General features: G+C 40.9%; 1 protein-coding gene across 1 annotated transcript in view; it reads right to left on the bottom strand.

Moving 5' to 3' along the window:
* LOC124278444 (vitamin K-dependent gamma-carboxylase-like) overlaps nucleotides 1–27,378 on the bottom strand; it is an 81,822-nt gene that overhangs the window by 9,172 nt on the left and 45,272 nt on the right. The window contains exons 3-8 of the mRNA XM_046714147.1: nucleotides 25,012–25,167; nucleotides 24,199–24,364; nucleotides 23,649–23,727; nucleotides 18,868–18,974; nucleotides 2,209–2,372; nucleotides 1,155–1,327 (exon numbers count right to left, since the gene is read on the bottom strand). Coding sequence (XP_046570103.1) covers nucleotides 1,155–1,327; nucleotides 2,209–2,372; nucleotides 18,868–18,974; nucleotides 23,649–23,727; nucleotides 24,199–24,364; nucleotides 25,012–25,167 — 845 coding nt within the window. The remainder of the gene's footprint in view (nucleotides 1–1,154; nucleotides 1,328–2,208; nucleotides 2,373–18,867; nucleotides 18,975–23,648; nucleotides 23,728–24,198; nucleotides 24,365–25,011; nucleotides 25,168–27,378) is intronic.

Here is a 27,378-nt window from a genome sequence, read left to right on the forward strand (position 1 = left end):
CTGTAAATATTCCAGTGATTGGTTTCAAGAGCAGAGTCACTGAGCTAGACCAAACACATCTTAAGACATGCACAGGTTGCTGGCACCTATTCCAAGCCGAATCCTCAAAATATCATGGTACAACTGCTCAGCATCAACTAGGTTATGGCTGATTGATTGTTTGAAATCAGAACTGTTGCTCATTCGCTACTCAATTGTTTCCATTGTCAATGATTTCACCCCTGCTTGTAACCTGATTTGCTGGAATAAAAAACCCAAAAAACCCCAAAAAACCAAAAACATTTAATAATCGAAAAAAAACAAAAAACCCCCAAAAACAAAAACAAACTAGGTTATGGTTAGAGATGTTCTCTCTTAGCACTATATTTTTCAAGTACTATTCATACTCAACAGCCATTTAATCTACCCAATCTCCATTCTGCTACCTAGACCTTTGATAGCCATAGCGCAATCAGTGGATGTGGTAGAATTTATCCGAATATGTTTGAAAGGTTTTGAGGTAAATATGTCTCATACATGGCTAAAACTGTGTTTTACAATAATCAGAACACAGACCTTGAATTTAACTGGACCAAAACTTGCTTGACAACAGTATAAGGATCTATATCGAAACGTCACATCATATATAATAAAGACTTTGTGATTCATAGTGATTGTGCGAGTTTAATTTTACACCACTTTTAGCAATATTCCAGCAATATAACAGCAGGGTCACCTAAATGGGCTTCACACATTGTACCCATGTGGGAAATTGAACCTGAGTCTTCGGTGTGATGATCAAACACTCTAACTACTTGGCTATCCCACCACCCCTAACCCACAGGAAGAGTGTATGTTCATGAATACTTTTTGTTGAAGTGTAACAACACACTTTCATGTGGCCTTTTTAGTCCATGTGCACAGACAAGCCCCATTGTCTATTTGGATAGAGTCAATAGAATATGAATCATTAATGTCAATAATGTTTGAGTAGCTTTCATTCATAAAACAACTGGCGGCAGTAAAACCTTCATGCTGTCGTGTTCCACAGAGCAACTCAATGGTGATGATATGATGTTAAATATTTATTCCTCGCGCACTATACTGGAGCCATGGAAGGCTTTAAGTCACGAATGTTTCTCTCAGTTCCAATTTTATTAGTGGATCATACTGACCTTCTCCGGTTTGACATCCTCCTTGTTGTATAGACAATGGCTGCTGGTTTGAATGTCTTCGTCATCAGGGGAGAGTACTCTTAGTGATGGAGGCACCTTTCTGAACATCCGTCGTGGCCAGTCAGCGTAACAGAAGACTTGTTGTGTGGCAAGCATCATCCACGAGAACATACCTTAACACAACAGGAACGGGGTTAGTCTCCACAGAAACCTGGTGCACTTGATGTTAGGAAATCTCGATTCTGATTGAGTTCGACCCGTGAAGGTCTGAGTTAAATTGATCTTCAGTAACCCATGCTTGTCGTAAGAGGCGACTAATGGGATCAGGTGGTCATGCTCGCTGACTTGGTTGACACATGTCATCGGTTCCCAATGGCGCAGATCGATGCTCATGCTGTTGATCACTGGATTGTCTGGTCCAGATTCTATTATTTACAGAACGCCGTCATATAGCTGGAATATTGCTGAGTGCGGCATAAAACTAAACTCACTTGCTCACTCACTCACTCACTCTGACTGCGTTCACATGAACCAGTATTTGGGTTGGTGATGTGAAACAAAATGTAGCCAGTCAGAAACTGGGAGAGTTGAATATTACAAAGCTTTTAGCAATATCATGGCAATATCACAGTGGGAGACTACAGAGATTGGCTTCATAGATTGCATACATGAAGCAAACAGTGTGATGATAGCTCTAACCTCCATCCTACCGCAGCCCCCCTCATAGAAACTGAGATACGACGGAAAGAAAATCTGAGATCAAAATGCAAACACCTGATGACCTGGATGTGGGTGCTTTATGACTGTCATGGATACAAATCAAATTACTCAGCAACAAGAATGCATTTTGAACTGTAATAATGCATATTTACTCATATTTTACAATTACAAACAGCTGCTTTATAATGTATTTATGTTAAAGAACTCTCTTGTCAGTTCATCTATAGTCTTATTTTTTACTGAATTTTTACAAAACCTGAAACTTAAGACATTACATTCTGTAATCGTAACATATGAAGAAAATGAATATTTAAAGATGAACAGCAAGTCTTACCAATATGGAACATCTGGGAGTTCATGAGATGGAAGCTGGAACAGAAGAACATCCCCAGGCATCGTGTCTTGTCGAAGAACAGAAGGAAGCCAACAAACAGGTCAAGGGTCAATCCGCCTAGATGCACAATATAAATGTCTATCTGGTCCTCTGTCAGCAGCAGTCTGAAACATCAACAGACCAACATCAACTCAAGGGTCAAGTGTCAATCTGCCTAGAAACACAACATAAATGTCTATCTGGTCCTCTGTGAACAGCAGTCTGAAACATCAACAACAGACCAACATCAACTTGACATTGAGTGGACCCTAAGTCTGGTGACTGTTTCACCTGTTCAGCATGTTACTGTACTTAAACCTTTGTTGTTGGGATGTGATGCAGAGAAAAGTGTGGAGTTCACTCATACAAAAGTCATGAATAACAGTGGTAATCTACAATCATCAAGGTCATACGATGACCCACAAGGGACCCATTCCACAAAGCCATCTTAGAGCTACCAAGGTTGTAAGTTTAGGGTAAAGAATGGGAATTACAATCACCTTGGCACTGTGATCGCTTTGTGGAACACTCATCATGGACATCTGTTCAGACTAGTGGGGCGTTGGGATAACCTAGTGTTTAGAGTTTCTGATTACTACACAAGAACCCTAATTTCATTACCCACATAGGTACAATGTGTGATTTGGCGCCATGGGCATTATTTTCATTAAAGGCAAGATACTTTATTGATGACAATTTCTTTTTCTATTATATGACGTTTCAGTATAGATCCTTGCACCATTGTGAGGCGACAGAGGCATACTACAGCACAGAATTGCATCAGTGTATGAAATAAGGCCCGTCCGACCGCCCGAACGGTCTAGATTTCTGACGGACGGTCTAAATTTACAGCTAGCCAGCCTGATGGTCTGGTAAAAAAATTTTGATGTTCCATACATCTGAATAAATTCACCATATTTGGTCTGGTTAAATCCATTTTGGGCTGGTAACATTTTGAAGTTACCAGCCCTGATGTCTGGCTGGATTTTTGGCTTATTTCATACACTGATTGTATTCATCTAATAGGGTTTAACAAAAACAAAGGCCATGAATTTTCACAAAAACTTGCTAAGAGCAGTGTAGAACCACACTCACTCACTCACTCTGCAGACTGGCATACAGGGGACCTGGACAGACAGACTTCTCAAAACAATACAATTCTCATGAATGTACATTAGGGGTTCATAACATGTAACTTTTTATATGACACGGAGATAGGTTGTTTCAGCTATTTAGACCATAAATATGGGATACTTCTCACAACAAATCCTCAGTTGTGGTCTGATAACGTTGTGTGGACATGGACAGGAATTGAGCACCATTAAGCCAGACATCATCCTGACTGCACTGGAATCTGTACAATCCTAGTCTCTTTTCTCCGGTATCACAGCCCTGATAATTACAGTTGAGCACAATTGGTTTTTCAATAATATTCCACTTTCGTTATCTCCACCAGTCTGACCGTCTACTTGGATGTGAGTAGCGGCGAGTCGGTCTGGCCAGCTAACATTCTCCCGCCTTATCATGCTTCCATTATCAAAATGTTTGGTTCAGTTAGCGTTTCGGTGCTCTAAGTAGAATTCCTGTCAGATGCTTGCTGATGACCCAGTCACATTTGTGTTTTTGATTTAATCAAAGTAATTTTGTGTCAAGGTTCGGGGCTGTGAAACAAGCTGGTACAATTTGCACAAGCCAGTTGCTGGAGAAACTCAGAACTACAAACATATAAAAGGTTATCAGTATTTTGAGTAAGTGCAGGTTCATGACATTCCTAAATATCCAGCTATGTCATGGCAGCCTATAAATAATATAGTCTTGTCCAGTATCTATCTATAAGCAACACTCCTTACAGGGTTTGATGATGTATAATCTGTCAAGTCACCAGTTCTAATCCAAATTCTAAACATTGCTACCATAAAGTACAACTTGCTACCATAAAGTAAAACTGTCTTCTACCAAATACTGAGTTGATGGTGTTTTAGTTAACAAAGCTAACAATATCATTTGAACAACACAGTTCTTCCATTGTGTGGTGACCCATTGCCCCAAAGTCCTGGGCCCCATTTCAAAAAGCTATCGTAGCATTAAGGTGATCGTAACCCCCATACTTTAACATAGACTTACGACAGTCGTAGCGCTATGATCACTTTGTGAAACCAGGCCTCGTTCACACAAGACAATTCTCCTGAGTTCCATTGTGTGGTGGCCGATGGTACAAATACCTTGTCCCATATGATAATTCTACGAGTCCTATGAGTTCCTGTGTATGTCAGCCAGTTGTACCAATGTTCCAGTCACACAATCCAGACAAAGATACACAAACAAATGGTATAAGTCTCCTCACCTCATCTATCATACCTTAAATCTTTTAGATCTGATTCCAACAGAAAATAATACACGCAACATTCAGCAATGGTCTGTTGATCAATAAGTCCTGGGCAAACTACAACAGTTATTTCAAACAAACACGACCGTCAGGCTATCCATCACTTTCATTACCAAGAACAAACAAGACGCCCTCTGTAACCACTCCATAAAACTTCGATAAATACTTCTAGAGATATAAAAATAATGAAGCTATTTTATTTCTACTTTTCTATTCAGCACCATGAAATTTTCTCGTGGAAAATCTATTTCACACCTTTTCCATATTGAATCTGTTTCCGAGGGATTCCAAATATAACAATTTCATGGTGATTCCCTGCTACAAAGCCACATCAATGATCATTCAACACTGTTTGATATCACAAATGGAGTTACCATGCAAGAAGTAATGCTTGAGGATTAACGAGCATTGAGGAAGAATAAAATGCTTTCAGGGAATGAAAAAGCTAAGCGATGACAGTGAGTAGGAGTACAAAATGCTATATTGGTATTTAATGTTGCCTGGGAGTGAAAATAATTAGGACATGCTTGAGGAGAAAACCTTTTGTAATACAAGGACATCTCAGAGAAACTGGTAACAACAATTGATCGTCATGGCACGATTCAGTGCCGAAATAAAATTCAATACATATTTTGTGCAAATTTGGTCATCAGTGAATAATGGCTTCAATGAATGCCAATTTGTGAAGCATAATGTGAAGTTTTAGTAGAGAATCTGCCATAGTGTCCTTGATGTTATTGTCTGCTGTTCAGAAGCCTCTGAACTTGTGGATGATCTACATCAAAAGCAGGTTTGTTCTCCTGAATAGGGATGCCAGACTCACTTTCTTCAAATTTGCAAGGAGCAGGTTGGATGTGGTGACATCATTGCATATAGAAGCGTTTGTGGACATAACAGACACACCGGCCAGTGTGTGACTTGTATGTATATCAGTGCAAATTTCAACTTGGAAAGTTGAATCACAATAACACATTGAGGTGTCTGAGGTTTTTCATGTATCAGTTTTGCAAGAAAAAGCATAAAAAAGGATGTAAGCCAACCAAAAACTCCATGTGACAAGAAAAATCAAGAATAGCGTGTTTCAATCTCATTGGATGACATTGTTTCCTTGAAAGGTTTACTTCTACTTCCCAAACACCATCTTTAAAATGATAGCTACATCATTCATCAAACTTTTTCTGAAGTTTTATTTCAGATATGAGAGCACGTATCAATCAGTATGATATTGAATTTCCATAATAACAGAGAACGTTCCACAAGGTCAACATGATCTGTTGCAGCACAACTTGAAATCAAAACTTTCTGAAACATTTTATGAAGATCTTAAACTCCTAAAGTCAATACAACAAGTGAAGGCCATTTCATCTTTGATGATGTTAACTGTAATGTCTCCCAGCAACAGATCCCCAGAGTTGCATGTAGTGTGTTCGGTCCTCTCACCACAACAACACTACTTGTCTATAATTATTCCTCTGATGGATACCTCTCTGCAGGTTCACATGATTGAATAAAGCTCTCACACAACAAATAGACCCAGGGTCAAAATCCATTAACACCCTGACTTCAAATTTCCCAAATCATATATTACTTTCTTTATTCAGCAACCCCTGCACAAGGATTGGCAGAAACCAAAGTTGTTAACATCCTGGATCCTTCAAATCATCTTGACCTTCCCTGACTCTGTTGAGCAGAACTGGGAAATTGAGTTAGCTAATGTAACACTGCTGACACTCCGCTAGCCTTATTCCTACAATCTAATCTCACCACAGCAACCCCACAGTTCGAAACACACTGGCTTCGCCCGAGGAAGAGCTACATTTCATTGAAACGAACAGATAAAACTCCTTTCATAAGAAAGACCCCTCCAGTGTATTTGCTGTGTCAATTTGCATGGGTCTCTTCTTGAATTTATTTACACAAATTGAATCTGAACTAGCATCCGTAGGAAAAACGAAGATAATTGAGCGGGTCAGAGTAAATTCGTTGCAATGAAAAACTGATATAAAAGATGTGCTCCACAGGTTGTATACTTGGACAAAGGAGCGTGAATAGTCTTATGTACAAAGGGGAATAGTATTTAGATAATTCTGCCAATAACATCAACACAATGAACCTCTACAGGGTTTGTCACCTGGGGTTAAACCCTGTTAACAATGACGTCTTCTTTTCCCTGCAGTGAAACACACTGAACACTATCAACTTAGATTTCAATCGAACCCTTACTTTAAGGCTTTGGAAATTGAATTTAAACAGAAGTTGATTGTAAAGATTGTCTGAAGAAGTAAAGTCAGTTGGCATATAATCAGATTGTAATGATCTCCGTTCAGAACTACTTTTTACTAGAGGGATGATCTGACGATTTATACGTCTATTGCAAGTTCACAGAAAGTGATTCCAAGAAACTGTCTCTTTCTATTTCAAGATTTCAATTATTGTTTTTCTAATTCACACAAAACGTTTGAAGCTTTTCCTTGAACAAAAATACAGCAACACTTGGTTTTCAAAAGTTTGTTTGCTTGCTTGTAAGATAGCAATATTCTAGCTGAATGAAATGGTTGGCCTATAAATGATCATGTCTGGACCAGACAATCTGGTGATGGCTTTTTTTTTAGCAACTAGAAAGGCTAGAAATTACATGAAGTAGCCCCATACAATCTATTACCTGAAAGCCAACAAACTTTACCAATTTTAATGACACAGTACTCGGTAGGAAAACACTTATGGCTAATGCAGTATGGCTTTGAAAAAGGAACTGTCACCACTCTTCACGAAAAATATTAAAAACACACATCCACTTTTATACTATGGCATCTGGGTTGGGGAAAAACATGTCAAGTGTCAAACTATTTAAATTGGGTCTTGAAAGTATGAAATAAACGTCATAGAAAAAGTATTCATTTCAAATTCCATTATATATCAGTGAGTATGGTTTTATGTTGATTTAAGCAAAGTTCCCACAATATTGTGGTAGTGACACCAGAAATGGGTTTTACACATTGTACCCATGTGTGGGTCTTCCATCTGACAAGTGAACTTTTAGCCACCCTGTCCACGATCCCACACCCCTACTCCTCTCCTCCCCACTGTGCCCATATATTAGCAAAGACTTTAGTGACACTACTTCCACTTCTAGCATTCACGAGTGAATGACCTTCAAACTGACCTTGGCATTTCACACAGGCATGACATGTTGAGGTCAATTGGAAAGATTGGAAAATACTTGAATTGCTCTGAAAGTTTCATGAAATCAGAACCATGTTTCATGATTTGCTCTTGATTCATATTGACGTCATCATCCATAAATACTCAAGGCATTGTGTACAGAAGTTTGTTTGACAATTTGTTCAAGCTGACCTAGCTTTATCATCAAGGCCATCTGATGACATGTCAGAAAACGTCCACATGGGAATACTGGATGTAGATGAGGTATGAGGAGTGGTATATCATCTGTTATAGGGGCACAGATGTAGACACAATTGCGACAATGATGGACCCTGATTGGTGAAAAAGTAGGACACTTATAAAAACCATACACTAGTTAAATTTGTTATCAGAGGTCGAAGAAACTGAACAATCTTCTGAAATAGTTACTAACCAATTAAGTAACCTATCCATGCCCATGTTTTCTACAGAAAATCTATAAGGAGCGTCTAGTTAATTTTCAGTGCTTATCCTGGAGTTAATTATTGAAGCTGGATGCATTACGTGATAAATAGGATATTGTATGAATCACCTGCAGTAAAGCTTTACAACAGTCACTTTCTGAAAAGGAAACCACAGACACTTAAAATAATCAATGCCGTCACAGGCTATTTTTCTGTAATTTCTTGCTGCTTCTTGTAACTGTTCTAGACCAGGATTTGAAACCACAATCAGAGGATTGAGGCCTGCCCAAGGGAAGTAAATTGTGGTACCTTTGACAACTGGGCTACTAGTGACCCTGTCATGGTAGAGGGAGAAGAGCACGCTCCTATGAAGTTCAATGTCTGATACCGCTTTTGTTGTAATGAAGGTCAACTTGTTGTAGGAATCTTAAAGTGACTCTGCAGTATACCTTCTACACAAACTCTCAACACATTTCCACATAGTGTTGTACTTGGTCCTGAATTCAAATACAAACTTGCGCCACATGCTGAATCTATAACTGAAACTGCATGAACAATTCTCATTTCAATCATGCAACATGAAATCTGTCTGTTATCAATCGATACAAACAACCATTATTTTGTTCCTTTACCAGAAATAATTTACTTAAATTACATTCAAATAAACAGGAATTTGATTGTAGGATCATTGATTGTCACAACACCGATATTCCCATTTTCCCAGCTAAAGAGACAAGGTAGCATAATCACGTTTCCTAACAACAAACACCATCAGATAAGGAAATGTACGCACGCAAAACACAACTGACACGATAAGAATCCCTTGAGAGACAATAATGCAACTGAAAGTTAAATTACATTAACCAGAGCGCTATATGAACTGATACAAACTCACACAAGCAAGCATTATATTGATTTTGTAACACTAATTGATTTTTTTTTGGCTGATGACCAACATCCTGGGATTCAAATATGATTTAGATTACATCTATACTCTGCTGCATTTCTGGGAGCCTATTACCAGCCAGAATTTGTACAGAAACATACTTTTTGTGGACTTGTCTGGCACTAATGTAACTCTGGGCTTTTTTTACTGTGTATTTGAATACGGACTTGTTAATGCACGACATGGCCTAATCATTAGTCAGTCAACCCAGGGTCTAGAAGTCTGCGATAACTGCTATTAGGAGTCTGAGATGCTGATATTGTAGACCACTTAACAGTTTGGTGGGTACTTGAGATGCATGTAATTTGGGATCTGTTTTCTTGAAGTTTCAGCCATTTGTCACCTGCTCCGTTGCATAAATTGTTTTCTTAAACCAATAAAATGTGGAGACTAGAAAATGCATGATATGCTGCAGACAATGATAGAATAACAGTTGAATAGTCGAAGATATGGAAATCAAACACAGAGAAATTCAATTTTTAATGAATGTTCGTGAAGTGTTTATGGAAAATCTGAATTGAAGAACACTTCCAAATAGTGAGTGATAGGGCTGGGACGGGTAACCCGGATACCCGTGTGGGTAATGAGTTGGACCTGGGTACCCGTCTCCATAACCGGACCCGTTATCATCATGTGACTAATAGGTTAAACAATGTAATATGTTATTCTTCCATGAATATAAGGTTGTATTGTCTTTGAAGATTTAGACATTACTACAGTCACTTCTTTTAAATATAATACATGGCTAAGATGTTGAATAAACTCGAAACATTAGCCTCTGAGCTTAAGAATATATTGCCATTTCTTTCAAATTTGATGTCAGGAATTAACATAACAGGTATCCAGGTAGGGTAGGGTAATAGAGGGTGGGGTACCCGGGTAGAACATTTGGACCCGTCTCAGCCCTAGTGAGTGAGTACAGTTTTATACAGCTTCAAGCAATATTCCAGCAATATCAGGAAGCACCAAAAATGGCACTTCCTGGTAGCCTGCATATGATGTGATCAAGGAAATGCCACTGCTATTTTCAGAAGTAAGGAAAAGTGAGTGAGTAAGTATGGTTTTATGCTGCTTTAACCAATATTCCAGCAATATCAGTGGGGGACACTAAAAATTGGCTTCACACATTATACCCATGTGAGGAATCGAACCCGGGTCTTTGGCGTGATGAGCAAACGCTTTAGCCACTAGGCTACCCCACTGCCCCAAGAGAGGGAAAGATGTCAATTAGCCTGTTTTAGTATATTTCCTAAATAATTACCAAACAAAAATACTTATTATTTTCAAATTGATTTACATTGAACTGTTCCTAAAATATTTTGGAAGTTATATATGCTGCTTTGGACAGATTGATGCCCTGGAAATTCCTGCTTCCATTGATCCAATGATGTTATTCTACAAGTTAGTCAAGGCGGTTCTTGCAATTGAGAACCCTCTCACTGGCATCCCATGGATCTCAGGCTAGTGCAGCATGTTCAAGTATTCAGCATTTACAATACTTATATAACTGTTATGATCTGTAAGGAGTAAGGCTGCTTGTAAAGGAACTGAACATTTTATGATGTAACATGAAAACTGTAAATTTTAACTTTATGCAATCATTTTTACTGAGGTTGTATTCATGTTGGATTTTCATAAAAACTGCATCACATTAACGTTGAGTCACGATCCCATTTATTGCATGTGGGGTTTCTGCTTGAGAAAGAGCTTCTGTTCTGGAAGCTGACACCATATGCAGTGGAAAGTAATAATATTCAAGCCAGATTGGTTCCATAACCTTGGTAGATTGTAAGGTGGGTGAATGTTTATTGCATTGTTCATAAACTGTAATATATGTATACATCTCCAGCATCTCAACAACAGACAGAACATGGAGCTGTGAAGTGAAATCAGTGGTTGAAACTTGGAAAAGAAAAGCTATGAGAAATGTCAGAACCAATGTGGTATGTGCTGACTTGACAAAAACAAACGGCTTACCTTTTACTGATAATTACCTACCGGTATACTAACAATAACCTTTGCTGGGAAACCCTTATTACCCCGGTGACACAATTCCTTTAACAAGAAATACCTTTTACTGACATATGTCATCCTAAATTTCAACACTTTGATATGTTTTTATGTCATATTTTCCATATAAGGAATTTCCAATTCACAGTATAGACAAGCCTTCAAAATCAAACTTCAGTTTGACAAACAGTCCCATCTCGTCACAGAAATATTTCTCTTTGCTTTGTAACAAAATCAATGCTGTACTCTAAGGTACAAGAAAATAAAAAATAAAAAATAATCCTAAAATAGTGTTTGACTCTGATTTACAACTCACAATCCAGAACAGTTCAAACATTTATTGTGTAACTATAGATAAACTATAAATCAATACGAAAAACAGAACATTTATCCACAAACTTGCATTCTCTTACGTTTCACCTTCATGAATACATTCTGCCCCATGTTATGTCCTGGGAAGATCCAGATGAAGTAGTAATTGGTGTTGACATCCTCACACAGTAAACTGAAGGACTAGGAAATGTCAACAATTTACGAAAGCCATTTTCCTGAGACCACACAGCATGGCCTTTATTGACTAGGATGCAATGAATTCACTCGATAGTAACAGTCTGATAGCTGATTATTGAGTTTGACAACAACACTAAAAGCATATTTCATGTTTGAGGTCTGTCAACATTCGGTCTTCATACAGTCTGTGACTGTGACATCCCATCATTATCAAATAACATGTGTCAAGTTGGAAAAGCAATTTAAAACACATTAGAATTACTTTGTGATACAGAAATATTTTGCAAGCACTTAAATGAATGTCTCTTTTGGGACAAAATATTTGATTAGCGTTTGGGCCCTGTCTATCACATCTCATATTTCTTTTAAAGATACAAAGAGGCTCTGCTATACATGGATACCTCTCCTGGAGGCTGGATCTACATGGATAGCTCACCTGGATGCAGATTAACATGGACAGCTCACCTGGATGCAGATGTACATGGATAGCTCACCTGGTGACTGATGTACATGGATAGCTTACCTGGTGACTGGTGTACATGGATAGCTCACCTGGTGACTGGATCTGCATGGATAGCTCACCTGGTGACTGATGTACATGGATAGCTCACCTGGTGACTGGATCTACATGGATAGCTCACCTGGTGACTGATGTACATGGATAGCTTACCTGGTGACTGATGTACATGGATAGCTCACCTGGTGGCTGGATCTGCATGGATAGCTCACCTGGTGACTGATGTGCATGGATAGCTCACCTGGTGACTGATGTACATGGATAGCTCACCTGGTGGCTGGATCTGCATGGATAGCTCACCTGGTGACTGATGTACATGGATAGCTCACCTGGATTCTGTTGTACATAGATAGCTCAAAATGAAATCGTCCAAGGTCATGTAAGCTTATCACTATGCACCAGCATATGACAGGAACCTTATGACTTAAAGTGAGTAAGAAAGGTTGTAAAAATATTCCAGCAATATCATGGAGTATAAAGTAGTTTATGACATCCTATTGAAACCACTTTACGAAATTTCACAAGTTTATATCTCTTGTGGGCATGTCACAGTCTGGTCCTTCATTGGAGCTGACATAGTGAATAAAGGGGAATGTCCCTACTCAGCTCACAGTCCATGCAGCATTCCAAAGATCCCTATGGGTGACGCCAGGGTGGACGATCCTACACCAGCTCTCTAGTGGGAGACATGAGGGTGTGAGATCCTACACCAGCTCTCTAGTGGGAGACATGAGGGTGTGAGATCCTACACCAGCTCTCTCGTGGGAGACATGAGGGTGTGAGATCCGACACCAGCTCTCTTGTGGGAGACATGAGAGTGTGAGATCCGACACCAGCTCTCTCGTGGGAGACATGAGGGTGTGAGATCCCACACAAGCTCCCAAGTTAGGGACGTGAGGGTGTGAGATCCTACATCACCTTGCTGGAGGGGAATGTCAAGGGTGTGAAATCCAACATGGAACTGATGCCATTGAGAGGCTCTCCCTAGCTGGCCTCCCCAGTCAGTCACTCTCAGGTTGAGGCTCTGGGCGGTGAAGGAAGAGGGAGGCATGAGGGGAGGAGCGATGGAGAATTGGGGCAGTGCTATAAGCAGTCATGGTAGTGGAAATGGCATATGCTTTGGTGGAAGGGATGTGTCGCAGATGTTGTGGTAGTGGTGGTCGTGGGACTGCTAGATGAAGTGGTACATGCACATGTTGTAGTAGATGTGGTAGTGGTGTTTGTGGGACTGCTAGATGAAGTGGTACAAGCACATGTTGTAGTAGAAGTGGTAGTGGTGGTTGTGGGACTGCTAGATGAAGTGGTACAAGCACATGTTGTAGTAGATGTGGTAGTGGTGGTCGTGGGACTGCTAGATGAAGTGGTACAAGCACATGTTGTAGTAGAGGTGGTAGTGGTGGTGTATTAGTGGGACTGCTAGATGAAGTGGTACATGCACATGTTGTAGTAGATGTGGTAGTGGTGGTCGTGGGACTGCTAGATGAAGTGGTACAAGCACATGTTGTAGTAGATGTGGTAGTGGTGGTCGTGGGACTGCTAGATGAAGTGGTACAAGCACATGTTGTAGTAGATGTGGTAGTGGTGGTCGTGGGACTGCTAGATGAAGTGGTACAAGCACATGTTGTAGTAGATGTGGTAGTGGTGGTCGTGGGACTGCTAGATGAAGTGGTACAAGCACATGTTGTAGTAGATGTGGTAGTGGTGGTCGTGGGACTGCTAGATGAAGTGGTACAAGCAACATGTTGTAGTAGATGTGGTAGTGGTGGTCGTGGGACTGCTAGATGAAGTGGTACAAGCACATGTTGTAGTAGATGTGGTAGTGGTGGTCGTGGGACTGCTAGATGAAGTGGTACAAGCACATGTTGTAGTAGATGTGGTAGTGGTGGTCGTGGGACTGCTAGATGAAGTGGTACAAGCACATGTTGTAGTAGATGTGGTAGTGGTGGTCGTGGGACTGCTAGATGAAGTGGTACAAGCACATGTTGTAGTAGATGTGGTAGTGGTGGTCGTGGGACTGCTAGATGAAGTGGTACAAGCACATGTTGTAGTAGATGTGGTAGTGGTGGTCGTGGGACTGCTAGATGAAGTGGTACAAGCACATGTTGTAGTAGATGTGGTAGTGGTGGTCGTGGGACTGCTAGATGAAGTGGTACAAGCACATGTTGTAGTAGATGTTGTAGTAGATGTGGTAGTGGTGGTCGTGGGACTGCTAGATGAAGTGGTACAAGCACATGTTGCAGTAGATGTGGTAGTGGTGGTCGTGGGACTGCTAGATGAAGTGGTACAAGCACATGTTGTAGTAGATGTGGTAGTGGTGGTCGTGGGACTGCTAGATGAAGTGGTACAAGCACATGTTGTAGTAGATGTGGTAGTGGTGGTCGTGGGACTGCTAGATGAAGTGGTACAAGCACATGTTGCAGTAGATGTGGTAGTGGTGGTCGTGGGACTGCTAGATGAAGTGGTACAAGCACATGTTGTAGTAGATGTGGTAGTGGTGGTCGTGGGACTGCTAGATGAAGTGGTACAAGCACATGTTGCAGTAGATAGTGGTGGTAGTGGTGGTCGATGGGACTGCTAGATGAAGCAGTAGTGGTGGTACAAGCACATGTTGTAGTAGATGTGGTAGTGGTGGTGGTGGCCGTGGGACTGCTAGATGAAGTGGTACAAGCACATGTTGTAGTAGATGTGGTAGTGGTGGTCGTGGGACTGCTAGATGAAGTGGTACAAGCACATGTTGTAGTAGATGTGGTAGTGGTGGTCGTGGGACTGCTAGATGAAGTGGGTACATGCACATGTTGTAGTAGTGGTGGTCGTGGGACTGCTAGATGAAGTACATGCAGCATGTTGTAGTAGATGGGGTAGCACAGTAGTGAAATGGGACTGCTACATTGTGCCCAGTAATCGAGGATGTGGTGAAGTGGTGGTGTAGTATTGCTTTAACACTAGGACTGCTAGATGAAGTGGTACAAGCACATGTTGTAGTAGATGTGGTAGTGGTGGTGGTCTAGATGAAGATGAAGTGGTACAAGCACATGTTGCAGTAGATGTGGGAGTAGTGGTGGTGAGTGGTGGTGGGACTGCTAGATGAAGTGGTACATGCACATGTTGTAGTAGATGTGGTAGTGGTGGTCGTGGGACTGCTAGATGAAGTGGTACAAGCACATGTTGTAGTAGATGTGGTAGTGGTGGTCGTGGGACTGCTAGATGAAGTGGTACAAGCACATGTTGTAGTAGATGTGGTAGTGGTGGTCGTGGGACTGCTAGATGAAGTGGTACAAGCACATGTTGCAGTAGATGTTGTGGCAGTAGTGGTGGAAGTTGGTAGTAGATACAGTGAGAGTTGAAATGGTAGCAGTGGTAGTAGCTGTGGTTGTAGTTACAATGGTGGTAGTGGTTGTAGTAGCGGCAGTAGATGTAGAAGAAGTGGTAGTAGTTGTGGTGGTGGTAGATGCAGCTGTAGTAGCCGTAGATGAAATGGAAGTTGTGGTTGTGGTAGTGGTTGAGGTACATGTAGATGAAGGTGAGGTGAAATGGGGTTTAATGTCGTACTTAAGAATATTTCGCTCATATGACAACCTGCATTCATGTGTATGTGTGGCTGCTTGTTCTAGCTCAGACTTAAGCTGGTTTTATAGTGCTAGCTCACTGAGATACCATGTCGCAGTTAAGCATGAATACCCCACTCAGACACATTATACTGACTCCAAGCCGACCAGTCCTTGTTGTAGCCATTAATGCAGATACAACAGAAGTAACATGTCTCAGTCATGTAAATACTACCTGCCTATCTGCGTTGAACTGGAAGAACAAGTTTCTTTCCAACATATTTCCAATATTATACACAAATCAGGGCTCCAGATAAGGGCCATATCGGCGTATGTACAGATAAAAAATATGCATGATACCTTATGAAATAATTTAGAAAACGTAGCAGATACGCACCATGGAAATGGTGTACAGTCTTAGAATCATTTACAGATGTATTTACCTGAAAAAGTATTGTTTCATTGTTTATTGACCTGTTTACACTAGCAATGTTGTGGTGCATATATGAAATGAAACACAAGATTACTGATACGCCATTAAATTCTATTCAGTACTCTAAATGTACTCTTAAGTTTTTCTATATTGAAAAAATAAGGAGTACGTACTCCTGATGTTGAAAAATTATCTGGAGCCCTGCCCACACTTGACACTCCCAACAAACTGTTCACTCTCTAACAACTGCTCACGTAATCAAAAACTAATCCATTACTGACAGTGAGATGAACTGGAGAACTAAAATGTGCTCTGCCAAAATATCTGTGTTTGCCAATTTTATACTTTTGTTCCCAGAAAGTCATTATTGGGCAACTGAAACGCAATATTCCACTTTCCCATCAGTCTTTTAATACAGAGAAGATGGGCTGATGTTCCTTCTTCTATCATCTTGTGACAGATTACTTAGTCTACAGCCAACCACAGGAGATCACGGGATGAACATGTTATATTGATCATATCTACCAAGCAGTCTAACAACAGGATCATCTCACAGGGGCCAAGACTGGAGCAACAAAAGAAGTACAACACTTTCGTCCATCAGACAATATCATTAGATCCAACGATCTCTATGGTAATCAATGGAAAAAATATGATCGCCATACATCACTTCAGCACGATGCAGGCCGCACTGCATTGACACGGCTCACACTGTGGCCTGGGCAGACAGTAAACAATCCCATCTAGTAATTGCTGTTTTGTCTGCCATAATGTATCATTTACCTCTCCCAGGCCTGATATGAAACAGTTTATGACCCAAGGCAGATAACTCTTACAAATGACATTTAAACTTTACAGATAAGGCTGATTGAGATGCAAGAGCAGAAGCCCCATGCATGTCACTGATACCCTTGCCAATCCTTAAACCCACTTGGATCTACCATTCCCTGACAGTAAATACAAGGTGGTGGTGAAAGAAGCCAGAAGCACTGATGTCAGTCTCACAAATAGTTGGCACCTGTCTGCAACTTGCACTTTTCTTGAACATCTTGAACACTGAAGCATGAATGTATATGCATGTCCATTGTGTGCACATCTCCATATGCATGCAGGTGCAGGTGCAGATGCTGCACGTGACACTGTGTACAAGGTCGGACAAGGACAATGTGTGCCACTATTCAATGCCTTGAGACAGATGCTGCACGTGACACTGTGTACAAGGTCGGACAAGGACAATGTGTGCCACTGTTCAATGCCTTGAGACAGATGCTGCACGTGACACTGTGTACAAGGTCGGACAAGGACAATGTGTGCCACTATTCAATGCCTTGAGACAGATGCTGCATGTGACACTGTGTACAAGGTCGGACAAGGACAATGTGTGCCACTGTTCAATGCCTTGAGACAGATGCTGCCGCGTGACACTGTGTACAAGGTCGGACAAGGACAATGTGTGCCACTGTTCAATGCCTTGAGACAGATGCTGCACGTGACACTGTGTACAAGGTCGGACAAGGACAATGTGTGCCACTGTTCAATGCCTTGAGACAGATGCTGCACGTGACACTGTGTACAAGGTCGGACAAGGACAATGTGTGCCACTGTTCAATGCCTTGAGACAGATGCTGCATGTGACACTGTGTACAAGGTCGGACAAGGACAATGTGTGCCACTGTTCAATACCTTGAGACAGATGCTGCATGTGACACTGTGTACAAGGTCGGACAAGGACAATGTGTGCCACTATTCAATGCCTTGAGACAGATGCTGCATGTGACACTGTGTACAAGGTTGGACAAGGACAATGTGTGCCACTGTTCAATGCCTTGAGACAGATGCTGCATGTGACACTGTGTACAAAGGTCGGACAAGGACAATGTGTGCCACTGTTCAATGCCTTGAGACAGATGCTGCATGTGACACTGTGTACAAGGTCGGACAAGGACAATGTGTGCCACTGTTCAATGCCTTGAGACAGATGCTGCATGTGACACTGTGTACAAGGTCGGACAAGGACAATGTGTGCCACTGTTCAATGCCTTGAGACAGATGCTGCATGTGACACTGTGTACAAGGTCGGACAAGGACAATGTGTGCCACTATTCAATGCCTTGAGACTGAAGACTGCTGCACGTGACACTGTGTACAAGGTCGGACAAGGACAATGTGTGCCACTATTCAATGCCTTGAGACAGATGCTGCACGTGACACTGTGTACAAGGTCGGACAAGGACAATGTGTGCCACTGTTCAATGCCTTGAGACAGAAGCTGCACGTGACACTGTGTACAAGGTCGGACAAGGACAATGTGTGCCACTGTTCGATGCCTTGAGACAGATGCTGCACGTGACACTGTGTACAAGGTCGGACAAGGACAATGTGTGCCACTGTTCAATGCCTTGAGACTGAAGACTGCTGCAGCAGCAGATGAAGATACATGTACCGATGTTACCCGTTAACTGTGAGTTACATGTAACCACATTCTAGTCTTGTATTGATGATTTGTTTCTTCACTGTTGAATTTTTGCTTTGTCCAACAGTCTCGAAGTGTAATACAATTGTCATTCATACGAAGAATTACCACGGTTGGCCCAACAGAAACTTGAGGTGCAGGATTTGGGATACCCATTGATGGAGTTTACAAGATTCGGAGTGGGTGAGGACTTACTTGAAGGGGTCAAACACCCAGTGCTTGGACAGTTCTTGCATCGAGTAGCCACGCACCCAGTCCAGGTCCAGCTTCTTCAGGCCAGCGATAAAGTACACCAGGAACACCTGAAACATGACATTCAGGTCATCTACTGAAACATGGCAGTCAGGTCATCTACTGAAACATGGCAGTCAGGTCATCAGATCTACTGTAGCGTGGAAGTCAGGTCATCAGGTCTACTGAAACATAACAGTCAGGTCATCAGGTGGACTGAAACATGACAGTCAGGTCATCAGGTCTACTGAAACATGGAAGTCAGATCATCAGGTGGACTGAAACATAACAGTTGGATCATCAGGTCAACTGAAAACATGGCAGCCAGGTCATCTACTGAAACATGGAAGTCAGGTCATCAGGTGTAATGCCACATGGCTGTCAACACGTTTCATTTACTTGATAAAAAGTTCATGATAAATAGAAGTCATATATTCTGTTTGTTCATATTCTACATACTGAAGCAGTGCCATATTTGCAACCTCATCAAATCCTCAGGTCTACTGAAACATAACAGTCAGGTCATCAGGTCTACTGAAACATGACAGTCAGGTCATCAGGTCTACTGAAACATGACAGTCAGGTCATCAGGTCTACTGAAACATGACAGTCAGGTCATCAGGTCTACTGAAACATGGCAGTCAGGTCATCAGGTCTACTGAAACATGTCAGTCAGGTCATCAGGTCTACTGAAACATGAGTCAGATCATCAGGTCTACTTAAACATGGAAGTCAGGTCATCAGGTGGACTGAAACATGACAGTCAGGTCATCAGGTGGACTGAAACATGATAGTCAGGTCATCAGGTCTACTGAAACATGATAGTCAGGTCATCAGGTCTACTGAAACATGTCAGTCAGGTCATCAGGTCTACTGAAACATGCGTCAGATCATCAGGTCTACTGAAACATGGAAGTCAGGTCATCAGGTCTACTGAAACATGACAGTCAGGTCATCAGGTCTACTGAGGATGATAGTCAGGTCATTAGGTATACTGAAACATGATAGTCAGATCATCAGGTCTACTGAAACATATAGTCAGGTCATCAGGTCTACTGAAACATGTCAGTCAGGTCATCAGGTCTACTGAAACATGACAGTCAGATTATCAGGTGGACTGAAACATGATAGTCAGGTCATCAGGTCTACTGAAACATGACAGTCAGGTCATCAGGTCTACTGAAACATGACAGTCAGGTGGACTCATCAGATCATCAGGTCTACTGAAACATGACAGTCAGGTCATCAGGTCTACTGAAACATGACAGTCAGGTCATCAGGTGGACTGAAACATGACAGTCAGGTCATCAGGTCTACTGAAACATGACAGTCAGGTCATCAGGTCTACTGAAACATGACAGTCAGGTCATCAGGTGGACTGAAACATGACAGTCAGGTCATCAGGTGGACTGAAACATGACAGTCAGGTCATCAGGTCTACTGAAACATGACAGTCAGGTCATCAGGTGGACTGAAACATGACAGTCAGGTCATCAGGTGGACTGAAACATGACAGTCAGGTCATCAGGTCTATGAAACATGACAGTCAGGTCATCAGGTCATCAAATCCTCAGGTCTACTGAAACATAACAGTCAGGTCATCAGGTCTACTGAAACATGACAGTCAGGTCATCAGGTCAACTGAAACATGACAGTCAGGTCATCAGGTCTACTGAAACATGACAGTCAGGTCATCAGGTGGACTGAAACATGATAGTCAGGTCATCAGGTCTACTGAAACATGACAGTCAGGTCATCAGGTCAACTGAAACATGACAGTCAGGTCATCAGGTGGACTGAAACATGATAGTCAGGTCATCAGGTCTACTGAAACATGACAGTCAGGTCATCAGGTGGACTGAAACATGACAGTCAGGTCATCAGGTGGACTGAAACATGATAGTCAGGTCATTAGGTGGACTGAAAACATGGCAGTCAGGTCATCTACTGAAACATGGAAGTCAGGTCATCAGGTGTAATGCCACATGGCTGTCAACACGTTTCATTTACTTGATAAAAAGTTCATGATAAATAGAAGTCATATATTCTGTTTGTTCATATTCTACATTTGACTTATCGTCTGCAAGGGACTCACATTATGATGCAACAAATCTGAAAGATCTGTTCTCCCACATGAGCGCTCATCTGATAGTGAACTACCTGAGGGAAGTTGATCTGTATCATAAATTGTAACTGTTAAATGTGACTATCATAGATTGTAACTGTGAAATGTGACTAACAAATTGCCTATCTCTAAATTTGGTGGTATGACTTTTTCTGCTCTTAAATGACAATGTAATGAATATATGGTTTTAAAATAAAACTCATTCCAAGTATGTACTTAAAATGTTTATTAATGCAAACTTTTTCTCGTCACTATATGGCTGGAATAATGCCGATGTAACGCAAAACCCAACTCAACTCAACTCATATTCTACATACTGAAGCAGTGCCATATTTGCAACCTCATCAAATCCTTTTTCATGTGATGTAGTTTAATATCAAGTCATGTTCCTGCAAAGGCAAGGACTCTAAAAGACCAATCAAATGATACCAGAGCTGATCAATCAAATTGTATTCTCCCATTAAGATCTATGACATGAGGTAGCATCTACAATTTTACATAATTAAACGTTTGAATTTGAGTGTTGACATTATTCAAGAAAAGAAATAAAATCTAAATTTGGCAAAATCATTCCATTAAAGGCAGATAAAAGAACTTTCCACATGATTGAAAAAGTAGCTCCAGCATTTCAATCAATTTGTCAACATTTTCTTTCGTGTTGAGTAAACGACTTTCATTGGAATGGTGTACAACAGCTTCAGTCCTTCAATCTTCAGGGTCTCATCATCAAAACAATGGCTCACTCAAAGATGCATCACAAAATATTTTTTGGAGAAAGTCAGACACAAAGCTCTTTGAATTTATTCAATTAAACAGACCCTGATTACCAAGACAAAACACAGTTCAATCACCATCAAAGTCTAATCTTCCTGTGTGCCTGAATTGATCAATGATTCCGTTGTTATGCTGTATCCAGCACTGACCCATGCTAATAATAGAACCCAGGCATTGTGAGTTACCCACTGCCTGTCTTAATTGAACTTCAAAGCTGGTCAAGGCAAAGGATGGAGACAAGTCCATAGGGTGAATTTTATACACTGTTTTTTTCACAGCATAAGAGTTTCCAAAATAACATATTGTGTATCTTCTGAATACAAAACAGAACTTAAGACAAAAAGATACTAAAATACTTTTAAGAGATTGTGGCATTTCATTGCCTAAAGAAGCAACTGGTTAAGCTGAACATAAACCATACAGTGGAAGCTGTCAAAACCGGCAGTTGTCCAATCCGGCAAGTTGTCAACACTGGCATAAAATCTCAGTCCCGTCCGTGGCTAGTGCAATTATCATCATTTAAAAGCACTGCAATCCTGCAGCTGTCTATTCCGGATCTCGGCCTGATATGAGCCGCCCGAATGTGGGTTTATGCTGTAATCAGCGCTGTCTAATCCGGCGTGTGGCGAGGATTCGGCTGGATGTGTATTGTCACCAATTAGTCTTGCGTTGAAACAACATGGTTGCCCACAAAGACATTTTAATGAGTGAGTTGACATGTGTTATTGTGATAGAACAATGTATATGAGACTGACAAAACTTGTTCACTTCTAGTCGGAGGTAACCGTGTCATCTGTACAATCCGGCACGCTGTCTAAACCGGATTATTTCTTTAGTCCCGACGAGTGCTGGTTTAGACAGCTTCCACTGTATTCTTTTCCGACACTGCTGACAGAATGGCTATAGTGATGGGTGTTTCACTGCATTAATGCAAAGAATGATGTCTATAGTCTTTGGTGATAATGATTTACAAACAATGTACTCAATCATTTTTATCAGTTGACTTCAATGTTTTAAAGTTTACACCTCCATAAACACAAAACATATTGACATCTATTCTCAAATAAATGACACTTCACATAGAATATGAAAACTGCAAACAAAAATGGGTACATTGATGAGGTACACAATAAATATTACTCAAAACTCCCCGAACATTACCATGTATTGTCTAATTGCTCACTGGCATTCTAAAAGTAGTTGAGTAAATAAGGAAACATACAACTATATGGATAACAAGTTAAAGATGGATAACACTATATGGATGAAAAACCTCTTTACTACAGTGAGAGCAACATGTAGGTTCTAACGCTGTTATCAAGCAAGTGATGAACCTACAGTGCTACATCGCTCTCACTGTAATAAATAAGTTGTTCATCCATATATTGTTATCCATCCTTACCGCTCAAACTTCTAAATGCCGCTCTAAGAATGACAACAGCTTGTAACAGACCTCAGGGTCATTTGGTATAAGTCCATGGATGAATATTGTATCTGTTATCTAATGTCAGTTCTCATAGCCTAATGATAATTCATCAATATCACCAACAGATGAGATGCTGGTCAGATTCTAACAGAACCTTAAAGCAGTGTTCTGTGTCAAGTCTAGGTCAGGAAGACTGATGGTTGAATACAATCCAAACATCTGAAGAATGATGAGCTGCATGCACCCAGGTCAAACTACAGAGTAACCACTTGATGCTCATTGGTCAGATCTCATGACAAGCATGGCTGTCTGGGAACCTATCTGTCTGGGAACCTATCTGCCTTAACATTCTGATAAAACACCTTTAACCCCAAACTATGATTCATGTTTAAACTATGGTTAATGAGCAGTCATACCTACCAGGGTTCTAAGCAGAGTGTAATTCCACAGTGGAACATGAGCATTCCGTATCTTTGGGAATAACAAGCCATCCACAGACCTGAAACAAATCATGTTCATTAATACAACGCAGTCTCACCAGCACAATGGAGGTGAAGGACACACCTGTGCCACACTGTCTCAAAATCTAAGTACATGTCCATGAAATATTTGTCTATGTTTTCTTCTTCAAAAACCTACATTGTTACTCTACAGAACCCTTAGAACCAGGTGGTTGTGCAACCAGCAATCAGTGTATACAGATTGTTCCTTAGCAACACAATTTGTCCTATCAGTACATACTGGCATCCCAGGGCAACTGCATGGTGTAGGCTACAACATACAACAGGAATGGTTGTTCCAAAGTGAGAGGGGTGATCTGAACTATCCACACTCTATACTGGCATCCACAGGTGTACAAGCAGGATTGGTGTTTCCTGTACCACACTTACCAACTTTGGTTGGCACCAGTGAATATCAGAACCACGACATGGACATAGACAGGTAGGAGTGATTGTTCCAAGACACTTACCAGTATCTGTTGGCATCAGAGAACATCAGAACGAAGACCAGGACTCCGTACAGGTAGGAGTGATTGTTCCAGGATGTCTTGTCCAGCAGGAACACATACCAGTAGGGGACCAGGAAGGACAGGCAACTCCAGCGGAACATGAAGCCCAGCATGATACCTGCTGCACCTGCATATTGGAAGGTGGAAGGTGAAAAGTAGTCAGTGATAGTGCTACACAGTCTCTAGTTACCAAAGCTGATTCCGGACACAAAATGATGAAATAAAGAGAACCTCCATGGTTCTTGTTGAAGTGACTTACTGCTTATTAATACAGCTTATTAATGTACATAGCACCGTGAGCAGGCAATGTGCCTGGATATGAGCACCATATAAGCGGACCATTACTATTACTATTATTACATGAAAATCACAGCGCAACAAACATTAACCTTGATTTCATGAACATTAGCATCAGTCTTTCAGAGTTGCGTATTGTTTAACAAAAGTGATCGTGAGTTTGACTTAATATTCCTTTGGACAATACTTCAGTTACATAGTCTTGCCAACTAAATCAGAGAGGACAATCAGCAGTGATGTTGGTGCTCAAGTGGGTAGTAGATGCTGACTAGCCAGAATCAGCCGCAGAAAGATTTAAGAACCTGAATGGCACATTATGTTTCTAGTTGCAATGTGGCACTGAATGAAACATTAATGGCATATTAAACTTTTAATTCACTCACTCACAAATCTGGAGAACTGTAAGAACACATTTTGGTATATGTTTTTCTTGGAATGGTGGTACATAATGAACAACTGGCCAAATTGTGAACCAACCTAGAAGCATGACGAGGTATACAATGTACATCCACACAAGGGGAAGAGGCTGGAGGAAGTTGAAAAGGGGGAACCGACACTCGTCTGCATTGCCCCAGCGCACATCCGCCATCCCCAGCCCTCTCTCCTGGGGAATGTCAAACAGCATCAACAGACCTGAAAAAAAAGGTACACATATACAGTCAGGGCAACTTTTATGATTTTCTAGGTTCTTTAATTGTCTTTTCACTTACATAAAATTCCAAACCCAGAAGTGAAATGATTAAATACTCAGTTGCACTGTGTTGGCTGTAGAAATTACAAATTGATCTGCTCAACTCTGTTTAAAGAGAATAAATATTGGAATGCTGAGGCTACAGCAGTATTATATCAATCATGACCATCAGTCATAGTAAAGTGTTGTTCACATACCAAGGATGGGCCTCAACTATCCTCGTCCAAGGTGGGACTCAAATAACCTCATCCCAAAATGGGCCTCAACTAACATCACCCAAGATGGGCCTCAACTAACTTCATCCAAGATGGGCCTCAACTAACCATGCCCAAGATGGTCCTCAACTAACCTGGCCCAATATGGGCCTTAACTAACCTCACCCAATATGGGCCTTAACTAACCTCATCCAAGATGGGCCTCAACTAACCTCGCCCAACATGGGCCTTAACTACAGAAGGACAACACTTTTCAGTCTGGTTTCCAATTCCAGTCTTGGTTAAGACATGGTAAATAATGACTAGTCATTGGGCAGTTAGTGAAGTATCAGTGTAATCAGTGAAGCGTCAGTGTAGTTAGTAAAGTGTCTGAGGTTAGTGAAGTCTCACTGGTGTAACTGGTATAATTAGTGAAGTCTCTGTATCATGAGTAAAGTCTTTTGCTACGGAAGTCCAAGTGACAGTTGAAGTTTCAGTGTAATAAGTGACCTCTTCAATAGCGCAGTCTCAGTGTAATTTGTGGAGTTCTGAACAACTAGATTGATATACAACATGACAAGTAAGTAACCAGACAACTAATGGTTGTTTGAAAAACCTAAATCAAAATGCACTTCCCAAGGACTTCCTGACCCTAGTCCTACTTGAATTGACAAATATTAAACCGTGCAATTTGAAGAACTTTTTGGCAAATTAGATGAAATTGTTGTGGCTTCTTGCCAGCTGGCTACATGGCTGGTAATGTGTAAAATCCTCTCAGTGAACTCTGAAATCTGAAGAGACTGGCCAAATGAAATTTTTTTACTGCTCTGTTCATATTGTTTTGCCTAGTGATACAGATATTCTACTATATCTGCAGCAGTAAGGTGGATGACAATACATCAAAGTGACTCTCTTGTTATCTCTTTGTAGGGCTGTACAAATAATGTAAACAAAATAAAACTATGCAAATTGAAATGTAATTAACAGTAATCTGTGGCAAATTTCAACTAGCAGTTGTCACGAAGGTGACATAATTCCCCGCCAGAAATGATCAAATCAAACCTAAAAAGTAATGAAAGTGAAGGTCGTAGTTTAATTTTAAGATGAAGTTAAACATCAACAAATATATGTACGGACGGATGGACAGAGCCTAATACTATATCGCCTGCTTTGTGCCAAACATGCGGCGGGGGCTAACTATGCTGGTCGCTTGGAACTCTGGGTAGGGGAATGAGGTGACTTAACATATCAGCTAATCTGGCTCAGTGACATGGTTGATGACATCAGATGTACCGTGACAATAGGGATCTTCACTCACAGCATCGATCACTGTTTGGTCCAGACATAATTATTAATTACCCACTATCATATAAGCACATAGACGGAATATTGCTGTGTGCTGCATCAAACCATGAACACACAGCATACTTTTGTATGCTCACCAAAATATGTTACAAACACTGAATCCTACAAGAATGTCAAGACAACTTAATATCTGCTGACTTTGGCTGTTGGAAGCATTTGAGCAACTACTCCAAACTGAATGGAATCATCAAAACAGCCTGAACCTATTTACTCAAGTCCTTCCAGCCCACAAAACTACTTCTCCAGAGAAATTACTTCAAGTTTACAAAATTATGTAAACATGACTAATAGACAAATATTGAATTTAGCAGAGGAAATCATTCATCCTTATAAGAAAATCAATTTAACTAACAACCTTAAGATTTTTCTTTGCATCATAAACAGGCTCATAAGACCAAATCCTCAAACATCAAAAACATGTGTAATTGTTTTAAAAGGGAACCATTCCTGAAATGAGCACATTAGGTGAGCACTGAAGGATGGGTGATGCATCATGCTGGAGCTGTTCCTTTGATGCCGGCATCGGCAGTGATGCAATCAAACCTTCATTTAACAACATCACTGTTCATCATACAATTACATTCCCGGATTAAA

The sequence above is a fragment of the Haliotis rubra genome, unplaced genomic scaffold (assembly GCF_003918875.1).
Source record: "Haliotis rubra isolate DU_JTF1 unplaced genomic scaffold, ASM391887v1 Scf237, whole genome shotgun sequence".
NCBI classification, from domain to species: Eukaryota; Metazoa; Mollusca; class Gastropoda; order Lepetellida; family Haliotidae; genus Haliotis; species Haliotis rubra.